This window comes from Mizuhopecten yessoensis, unplaced genomic scaffold (genome assembly GCF_002113885.1).
Source record: "Mizuhopecten yessoensis strain PY_sf001 unplaced genomic scaffold, ASM211388v2 scaffold11065_1, whole genome shotgun sequence".
Classification (NCBI taxonomy): Eukaryota; Metazoa; Mollusca; class Bivalvia; order Pectinida; family Pectinidae; genus Mizuhopecten; species Mizuhopecten yessoensis.
The window spans coordinates 157,953-169,360 of NW_018408861.1; the positions used below are offsets into that span (position 1 = coordinate 157,953).

The following is an 11,408-nucleotide window of genomic DNA, read 5'->3' on the forward strand; positions in this document are numbered from 1 at the left end:
ACTTCATTTTTAACTGCTTATTTGTACCTCCGTGAATTTAAAAGTTGAACTTCATTCTTTATACCTGTATATGTCAGGTTACCGGTGCGTGGAATATGATTCCGATAGGTAAATACTATAAGGGTGATAATTGACATGGGGTTCAATCCACTGTCCGATACTATTTCCAACATGAAATCCATTTCAGTGGTGAAAAGTAAAAAAATCCATCATGAGCTAATTCAATCACACCTTGGTGCCCCATGGAGAAAAATAATCCACCGTTCACCTGACGAGAACGAACGAGACGGAAAAAATCCATAACTCGAATCGATTTTTATCAATCTGTAATTAAGTTACTTCATCACCGAAAGGTGGCATTGCGATCGGTGTATCAGAAACAATATGCAACAAGCAGATGACATCCGGGGTTCGTTTCACAGTTCACGATCTAAACAGGCGGATTGGATGCTGAAACGACTATCAAGCAAGTAGATTCAAACGTATACAGCGGATGTCAGCCGGAAACAAGGTCTTATAGACTATGAGCCATATCGTAAATGCCCTTTAGTTTACACAGTGAAGCTCCAGTTACTACGAGTGTCAACTCGGGCCGCTTTGAATAAAGCGTGATTTCAAGCTATTCAAGCAACATGGCGGAAATCGCCACACAAGTTTCCGAGAATGGACTGTCGATGAAACCGGATGACAGCTCAGTAAAAATGTTTATAACTGACTATAGACGGGACTTTCACTCAAAAATGGAGCCTGCTATGACACAGACCATTTTAAACGGCTGTCTAGATAGATTCGAGGAGAACAAAGAGAATGAAGGTAGTCGAGAGGTAAGTTACCGATTGACCCGTGAAACATGTCATCCCTGAGATCGTGTGTAAAGGCCCAGTAGGCTACACATCCTCTGTTTCTAATGTAAACAGTTGTCCATTTTGTTTCAAACTGTGTCCTTTGGTGTACTACTCAGATTTGCAATTTCCGTTTATAGATTTGTTTACATGTTTTTATTTATTTTGGAGTAACACATGTTGTACAGCAGGCTACCTACTGGTGTAATCAGTAGACCACTGTGACTTGTCTGTGCTGTAACTACAAAGGGAATTCTTTACCTGTGTTTTTTCCCTTTTTTTTTTAAATTAGTGAAGAAAGGTACAGTATATTGTAGGAATCTGTATTTATGTTTTCTGTAAATGAAACTCTGTTTGTGGCTGTGTTTATATATATTGGAAGGATTTTTTTAACATAAAAAACATTTTTTTTTACTGATATGTTTTCCTCTATTCATATTGTGAGAGTTTAAATATCTAATTTTCACATTCAATTAAGATATTTTTATGATTGCTCATGATAGATACTAATAGGAAATTTTATTATAGGCCTATAGATGAATGTTTTGTTGTACATTATATTTCCCCCATAGCTTATGTCTTGCACAAAGGCGATTGGACATGTTGAAAGCTAAGCACATAGGCTGCTCAATACTGACTAGAAAACAGATGGGCCAGAGCAAATATGCTCAAGGTTATACCTGTTTAAAGATGGGATTTTATCAACAAATGATGTCCCATTGATTTTCCACCCTGGTCTAATGCCTGTACTTTATTAATAGGCTGACTGCATGGGATTCTTATAATAGTCTATTTGGCTAGCTTAGTTTTATACTTCAAGCAGTGCTATTAGCTAAAACCCTGATGTTGAAATCAATTGCAATCAGATTACTACTGTACAAGTAACTTGCTTTTTTTAATACAAACTGTCACATATTCAGCCGAGAGAGTACATTTTTATTATGTTACGTTTAGTTGTCTTGCTTATAAATGTTTGAATATAGAAAAAATGTTTTTTTACTGTATTTATCAAATTAGTAAACATTCTATAACAGTTCTAGTTGTTATATATTTAGCCAAGTACATCTGCAACACATAGTGTACATTTTGAAACATTCGGATCAACATGAATTGATAACATTTAATTAAGTTTATGAATTTGATACACAAATAACTTACAGACACAAATTTAGTAAGAAAACATAACGACAGTTTGGTCCAATATGGGCACTGGATTTGAACAAATGAATGTTCCTTCGATGCATACTATTTAAAAGAGTTGCGTGTCTATACAGTACTAGAGGGAAAGAATGGTAGCAGTGGCTTTTGACTGGTATTGATTTCATCACTAGATTTAATATTAATATCCTTCATTTGTGAGTGATATATAAAGATTGATAAACTGTATTTTAATTTTGCCATTTCTAGGTCCTTGTGATTTAAAAAAAAATAACTGCATACATCCATCAGTAATAATCATTATTAATTAACTATGTAGATATTGCTGTAATATGTAATAAACGGCCCGTGCAATATAATAAAAAATCACNGGGGGAGTAGGGGGGCGACACATAATTTCTTATTCATATAAGGGGATGGGGTTATTACAGGACAATGAAGTAGTTTTTATTGGAAAATTTACCGAACTGCAATATATATGGGTGGGTTTTATTAGAAGACTTGGACTTATTGCAGGATAAATATATATCATTAGGTCATTGACCACTACTCTTTAAAATGAATCTTGTTTGGATTGCAATACTGTCAACTTCCAGTCGTGATGAGAGCTATAGTTTGTATGTTTGGAAACAGTGCTAACTTTATTATGAACTTAAAGAATTTACTCTCTCAAATGTTTGTTAAATTATAGAGGATCATTTATTGCTTGTTATAGCTTTATTGGCCTTGAAGGTCAGAGGATATTATTATGAATATCCCGATGTTACAAAAATTGTTAAACAGAAGCTCTATGCATTCAAGAACTTTTAGCTTGATAAAAAAAAAGGGGGTAATAGCATATATGTATATTCATAATTGATACTCATCACTGATCGGCTGAGAAAGGCCAACAGCCTGACATTATCCATTTCTCCCTGAACACATATGTAGAGGCTATGTATCTATAATATCAAAATAGTTTATGCTCAGTTAGTGAAGCACAGTATGCATTATAAATATACAGGCTTCCGGAGACCGTGTGTTCTTGTGAGATTAGTTGGGGCATCAAGGACTTCCTGCATCATATTATATAGAAAAATGTCACACGGACACTGTTACACATGTAACGTAGTATTTCAATGATAGGGGCTGAAAAGAAGACCTAAGAGGCCAGCACTAATAGCTACGACAACCATCTCAGAAGCCAATGCCTGTAGCATGCTGGCTGCATCACCCAGAGAAAAGATGTTCAAATCAGCTGACATCACGGAATTGTTTTCTTGCTTTTCCCCCCCTCCTGCTTGATGCAAACCACCCTTACCAAAATGTTTCTAAAACTAACTATAGGTTACCTATAATTATGACCTTGATCCTTGACTTAGTCTAAGTAGCATTATATAATTATAGATGCTTCCAAAATGATATTTGAAGAACAAAGACAAAGTGAATCTGATCTTGTAACCTTGACCTATGAAACTCAGTTCACAACATCTCTCTCATGTTATTTAAGTGTATCAAATGTGGTAGTTTATATTCATCTCATTTATTTTTCTGCAATTTATGTTTAAAAAACTTTAAAAAAGTAGTCTTGTAATAGGGTCCTTCATTTGCTTTCACCCTCGACATTCACATCAATAAAAGTCTTGGTTGTTGTTAAACACTTTGAAAAATCATGAAAGTTTATATATACCAACTTTTAACTATGTGATGGCTACAAAGACACAACAGTCAGACAAGTATTTCTTAGCCAATTTCATGAAGTGAACATAGAATACAATCATTTGACTCTTGTACTCATTGAACTCTCACTATGACCATGTGTCGATTTAGACACCAGCATTGACCACTGGGTCACAGGATCATATGTTGGACTGCTAAGAATCCAGCATTGTCCAATGGGATCATGTGTCTCATTTGACAGTAGATGTAGTATTGTCCAATGGAATATTGTCTCATTTGACCAATGTCCAAAAGGATAATGTGTCCTGTTGGACTTCATCTTTGTCAAAAAGGAGCTGATGTGTTTCAGTGTCAGACTTGTGAAGAATTGTTCAATATCAAGCATCACATTTCCTGAAATATTTAGTTTAATGAACACAAGTGTGTTCTGATGATTGACTATAATGGAAATTGATAGGTTACACAATTGATCAAATTAATAATGAAATTCCATAATTGATTAAAAGATTGAAATATTTGCATTAGAAGTTAGAACCATATGATGTTGCCCTAAGATATAGTGCTCATGGTATTTTTGGTATGTTATGTATTTATTCTGCAAATATGGGTAAAATGTGAGAATTTTTAAAGCTCTGTTGATGCTAAATAATACATATTGATATCAGTTTCATAGTCCCAGTAGGTCTTTTAAAAGTCTGTTTATACCCTCAAATTGTTCTCTGTGTCAGCTATCTTTTAAACATTTTTTGTTTGTCTTGTTTTACTGCCAAAAACATTGTTCCAATAGCCAAAAATTACCTCATTTTCCTAAAATGAAGAAAATATCAGGAGTATTGTCCCAATTCTTGCAGGCGCGCGCTTCTGTAGAATTTAGATTGAAAAAAACCCACTGATACATTGTAGATCTGAGATGTAATACAAAATCTTTAGTGATCCGACCATTTCATTACCCATTTTACTAAACCTGTCATCTGGATCTTTGTACACTAGGACTGTTTAAACTGAACCTATCCATTGAGAACATGAATATCGGGTTAACTTTGGATTAACTGTGTCCAGTGGGGTTACCATATATAATGTTTCTGATAAAACCACTGGATTTAAGCAATGTCTAAAACGACCATATACAATCTTGCACAGTACTAGTGTTCCCAAATAATTAGATGGAATTTTGTTTGATTTGCAGACATATGTAAGTGCACTGGCAGCCATAGTGAAGGTACATGGAACTCTTGAATGTAGCTCTTCAGCCACTTAAACCTGTAGTTTGTAATGGAGAGTGCAAAGTTGAGAGAGGGAATTAAAAGTTAATATTTAATGGATTGTGTCTGTTATTGATTGACTATGGTTTTAGTCCTGTTTGTATAGTAATGTGTCAGGTTGGTAGATCTGACTAATAATGTAGAATGACAAGAGGAAGTGTCACTAAGCCTATTTACTCATTACTAGGACTGGCACTAAATATACCAGTATCTTTGCAGAGAAAATGGAATCGGACACAGATTTGGGGATTGTGCTAGCTCTGTCATTGGAAAAATGTCCTAACCTGTATCTATAGAGAAATGTGTCCCTGGGGCTTAGTGTTAGACTACATTCAGGTACTGGTAATGGTGACTGCAGTATAATTTGGAACCTGTTGAAGGTTATATATTATATAAAGCCGGTACCTGTACAGGCCTGAATGATTGTGTTGTTCTTGTCTTGATCCGTTTATAAATATGCATGAGCTGTCAGGTGAAGTGAAGAGTGTTCTGGAAATCCATGCAATAAAAATATATATAGATCACCAACCTACTCGTATTTTTCAGTAATTTACTTTCTCTTTCATTAGACTGATTTTAATATGCTTCTACAATATAGTAGAGGGGCATTGCTTCCTTTTCAGTTGATCTGTCCGTCGATGAGTACAAGTAGAGACATGTATGTTTAACAAACTTTTTCTTTTGAGAACTGTTTTGGATTCCAAACACTCAAACATCAGCTGATTTCCTGCAGTTACTATTTGGATTCCCATTTATACAGCTACATTATATGTTGGTAGACGCTTGGTAGGTTGTAGGAGTCTCTATTGCTGTATGGACATACCTGCCAAGTTACACATGTGGAAAAGTCTCTGTTTGTAACTCTCAAATGCAATTTTACCATGTTAAGGAGCCTCTGTTGTGTGTATATGTTAGGAGTGTCTGTTGTGTGTATATGTTAGGAGTGTCTGTTGTGTGTATATGTTAGGAGTCTCTGTTGTGTGTATATGTTAGGAGTGTCTGTTGTGTGTATATGTTAGGAGTCTCTGTTGTGTATATATGTTAGGAGTCTCTGTTGTGTGTATATGTTAGGAGTCTCTGTTGTGTATATATGTTAGAAGTTTCTGTTGTGTATATATGTTAGGAGTGTCTGTTGTGTGTGTATATGTTAGGAGTGTCTGTTGTGTGTACATGTTAGGAGTCTCTGTTGTGTGTATATATGTTAGGAGTCTCTGTTGTGTGTACATGTTAGGAGTCTCTGTTGTGTGTATATGTTAGGAGTCTCTGTTGTATGTACATGTTAGGAGTCTCTCTTGTGTGTATAAGTATGTGAGCAGTGTCTCAGCAGTGTCTCAGCATAACCATGGATGATTGGGACCAATTTAGATTTTCTAACTATCAAAGGATGTGTATTGATTTGATGTCATTAGCTGTAGTAATGGAATCAGGTGATAAATAATTGGCTGTTCTTTAGCTTGTAGCTATCTATAAAACAGCATACAGGTAAATGTTACATAGAGTTTTGTTCTGGCCTCACAAAGCTTGGTAGTTAAATTTAATTTAATACATAAAACTTCTTAAACATGTTTAGATTTGAGTCGGTAAAACAAAATTCTTTTGCTTCCAGAAGTAAGAAGTTTAAGGTTGACTACCAATTATAAAAAAAAAGGATGAGTACAGCTTGTTTCTTCAAAACAGCTAAGGTCATGTATCATTCTTCAAGACACACTGGATACTTTCCAAATTACATACTTGAACATTTAGCTGGGCATGAAAACATTCAAAAGTGGTGGGAGCTCTGTTCTTTAGATGGACGCTATACTGATTGAACTCCAGGTCTGCTGTGTTGGGGCGGAGAATAGACACATGAGGAAAACATTTGATAGATTGATTGCAAAGTAACAGATGGGATAGAACATCAAACAGCATGCACATTTACTCTCTGATGAGCAAGGAGATCGGGGAACATGCTGCCTTTAACCAGCCATATACACATACAACATAACAATGACATTTAAAACTGAAGTTTGTAAATGTCTGCAGGTGGTATCAGAACACTGATGGGTAAACGCACGCAATGGTAGCACTTTGTTGTGTATTTTATGTCAAACTGGTGATGCCTGTTTTGACATTTAATATATGATGTTTAAAATTATCCCAAAAGGAAGTCAAAATGATTATAACTGGGGCTCTAACCAGGATATGTTAAGTTATGCAACTAGGACACACAAATGTACCTAGGACACACAAATATAAATTACACAGCTGCTATAAATACAGGTACAAATGTGATAAACCATGAAAATGATATATATACCACAGTAAACACAGATAAAAATGTAACATACCACAGTAAACACATGTACAAATGCAGGTAGTATCTTAAGGCCGGTTCTATCATAGACTAAGGATGTAAGTGACATTATAAAGACTGGGGATATGATCCACTGATGGGTGTGGTCTCTCAGGATAGGTATTACTGTAGACTTCTGGTGTAAGAGGTCAATACAGACAGGTTGGACTGTAGACTACTGACATAAGTGGTCTCTCAAGACATGTTCTACTGTAGACTTCTGGTGTAGGTCTGTAAAGACAGGTTGTAAACTACTGACATAAGTGGTGTCTCAGGACAGGTTGCACTGTAGACTTCTGGTGTAAGAGGTCTATACAGACAGGTTGTACTGTAGACTACTGACATAGGTGGTCTCTCAGGATAGGTATTACTGTAGACTTCTGGTGTAAGAGGTCTATACAGACAGGTTGTACTGTAGACTACTGACATAGGTGGTTTCTCAGGATAGGTATTACTGTAGACTTCTTGTGTAAGAGGTCTATACAGACAGGTTGTACTGTAGACTACTGACATAGGTGGTTTCTCAGGATAGGTATTACTGTAGACTTCTTGTGTAAGAGGTCTATACAGACAGGTTGTACTGTAGACTACTGACAGAGGTGGTCTGTCAGGACAGGTTGCACTGTAGACTTCTGGTGTAGGTCTGTAAAGACAGGTTGTAAACTACAGACATAAGTGGTGTCTCAGGACAGGTCATACCGTAGACTTCTGGTGTAGGTCTGTAAAGACAAGTTGTAAACTACTGACATAAGTGGTATCTCAGGACAGGTCATACTGTAGACTTCTGGTGCAGGTCTGTAAAAACAAGTTGTAAACTACTGACATTGGTGGTGTCTCAGGACAGGTCATACCGTAGACTTCTGGTGCAGGTCTGTAAAGACAAGTTGTAAACTACTGACATAGGTGGTATCTCAGGACAGGTTGCACTGTAGACTTCTGGTGTAAGAGGTCTATACAGACAGGTTGTACTGTAGACTTCTGGTGTAGATCTGTAAAGACAGGTTGTACTGTAGATTTCTGTTGTAGGTCTGTAAAGACCGGTTGTACTGTAGACTTCTTGTGTAGATCTGTAAAAACAGGTATTACTGTAGACTACTGACATAAGTGGTCTTTCAGGACAGGTCATACTGTAGACTTCTGGTGTAGGTTTGTAAAGACAGGTTGTAAACTACTGACATAGGTGGTATCTCAGGACAGGTTGCACTGTAGACCTCTAGTGTATGAGGTCTATACAGACAGGTTGTACTGTAGACTACTAATATATATATGCTCTCTCAAGACAGGTTGGACTGTAGACTACTAATATATATATGCTCTCTCAAGACAGGTTGGACTGTAGACTACTAATATATATATGCTTTCTCAAGACAGGTTGTACTGTAGACTACAAATATGTATATGCTCTCTCAAGACAGGTTGTACTGTAGACTACTGATATATATGGGCTCTCAAGACAGGTTGTACTGTAGACTACTGATATATATGGTCTCTCAAGACAGGTTGTACTATAGACTACTTATATATACATAAGTGGTGTCTCAGGACAGGTTGCACTGTAGACCTCTAGTGTATGAGGTCTATACAGACAGGTTGTACTGTAGACTTCTGGTGTAGGTCTGTAAAGACAGGTTGTAAACTTCTGACATAGGTGGTGTCTCAGGACAGGTTGCACTGTAAACTTCTGGTGTAGGTCTGTAAAATCAAGTTGTAAACTACTGACATAGGTGGTATCTCAGGACAGGTTGCACTGTAGACTTCTGGTGTAAGAGGTCTATACAGACAGTTTGTACTGTAGACTACTGACATAGGTGGTCTGTCAGGACAGGTTGCACTGTAGACCTCTAGTGTATGAGGTCTATACAGACAGGTTGTACTGTAGACTACTGACATAGGTGGTCTGTCAGGACAGGTTGCACTGTAGACCTCTAGTGTAAGAGGTCTATACAGACAGGTTGTACTGTAGACTACTGATATATATGGGCTCTCAAGACAGGTTGTACTGTAAACTACTTATATAGTTGGTCTCTCAAGACAGGTTGTACTGTAGTCTACTGATATATATGGTCTCTCAAGACAGGTTGTACTATAGACTACTTATATATACATAAGTGGTGTCTCAGGACAGGTCATCCTGTAGACTTCTGGTGTAGGTCTGTAAAAACAAGTTGTAAACTACAGACATAGGTGGTGTCTCAGGACAGGTCATACTGTAGACTTCTGGTGTAGGTCTGTAAAAACAAGTTGTAAACTACTGACATAAGTGGTGTCTCAGGACAGGTCATACTGTAGACTTCTGGTGTAGGTCTGTAAAAACAAGTTGTAAACTACTGACATAGGTGGTGTCTCAGGACAGGTCATACTGTAGACTTCTGGTGTAGGTCTGTAAAAACAAGTTGTAAACTACTGACATAGGTGGTGTCTCGGGACAGGTCATACTGTAGACTTATGGTGTAGGTCTGTAAAAACAAGTTGTAAACTACTGACATAAGTGGTGTCTCAGGACAGGTCATACTGTAGACTTCTGGTGTAGGTCTGTAAAAACAAGTTGTAAACTACTGACATAGGTGGTGTCTCAGGACAGGTCATACTGTAGACTTATGGTGTAGGTCTGTAAAAACAAGTTGTAAACTACTGACATAGGTGTTGTCTCAGGACAGGTCATACTGTAGACTTCTGGTGTAGGTCTGTAAAAACAAGTTGTAAACTACTGACATAGGTGGTGTCTCGGGACAGGTCATACTGTAGACTTATGGTGTAGGTCTGTAAAAACAAGTTGTAAACTACTGACATAAGTGGTGTCTCAGGACAGGTCATACTGTAGACTTCTGGTGTAGGTCTGTAAAGACAGGTTGTAAATTACTGACATAGGTGGTCTGTCAAGGGCTAGACTCTTTAAGAATCTTAACCTGAGGGTTGAGAATTTTCTTTGCTAAAAAAGTAGGGAATTATTATATTTAAATATGCAAACATTTATTTCATAATTTCCAGCAGATTATGTTAATTTCCGTAACCTGCCATTGTTGATGTGATGTCATGCAATTGTTCTGTGTTTACTCTAAGGTAAGACAGAGAATCCTTCTCCTGACTGGGAGTGTGGTTATCTCTATTAAATGAAAAGAGAACTCTGTCTAATGGGGAAAAAATGTTCATCTATACACAGCTGATAAATGTGGTCTCTCAAGACAGGTTGTACTGTAGACTACTAATATATATATGCTCTCTCAAGACAGGTTGTACTGTAGACTACTAATATATATATGCTCTCTCAAGACAGGTTGTACTGTAGACTACTAATATATATATGCTCTCTCAAGACAGGTTGTACTGTAGACTACTAATATATGTATGGTCTTTCAAGACAGGTTGTACTGTAGACTACTAATATATATATGCTCTCTCAAGACAGGTTGTACTGTAGACTACTGATATATATGGTCTCTCAAGACAGGTTGTACTATAGACTACTTATATATATATGCTCTCTCAAGACAGGTTGTACTGTAGACTACTAATATATGTATGGTCTTTCAAGACAGGTTGTACTGTAGACTACTGATATAGTTGGTCTTTCAAGACAGGTTGTACTGTAGACTACTAATATATATATGCTCTCTCAAGACAGGTTGAACTGTAGACTACTAATATATATATGCTCTCTCAAGCCAGGTTGTACTGTAGACTACTAATATATGTATGGTCTTTCAAGACAGGTTGTACTGTAGACTACTGATATATATGGTCTCTCAAGACAGATTGTACTGTAGACTACTGATATAGTTGGTCTTTCAAGACAAGTTGTACTGTAGACTACTGATATAGCTGGTCTCTCAAGACAGGTTGTACTATAGACTACTGATATAGTTGGTCTTTCAAGACAGGTTGTACTGTAGACTGCTGATATAGCTGGTCTCTCAAGACAGGTTGTACTGTGGACTACTGATATAGTTGGTCTCTCAAGACAGGTTGTACTGTAGACTACTGATATAGCTGGTCTCTCAAGACAGGTTGTACTGTAGACTACTGATATAGTTGGTCTCTCAAGACAGGTTGTACTGTAGACTACTGATATAGCTGGTCTCTCAAGACAGGTTGTACTGTAGACTACTGATATAGTTGGTCTCTCAAGACAGGTTGTACTGTAGACTACTGATATAG

At 37.0% G+C, this 11,408-nt stretch overlaps 1 protein-coding gene across 6 annotated transcripts in view; it reads left to right on the plus strand.

The window, feature by feature from the left end:
* Positions 1-406: 406 nt before the first annotated feature.
* LOC110465231 (RNA binding protein fox-1 homolog 3-like) overlaps positions 407-11,408 on the plus strand; it is a 109,934-nt gene continuing 98,932 nt past the window's right edge. For 2 of the 6 annotated variants that reach the window (XM_021520914.1, XM_021520916.1), the window contains exon 1: positions 410-824. In XM_021520914.1, the coding sequence (XP_021376589.1) occupies positions 633-824 (192 nt within the window). In that variant the 5' untranslated portion in view covers positions 410-632. Of the gene's footprint in view, positions 825-11,408 lie in introns of all 6 variants that reach the window. The other 4 variants (XM_021520915.1, XM_021520917.1, XM_021520918.1 and 1 more) reach the window with 4 other exon arrangements.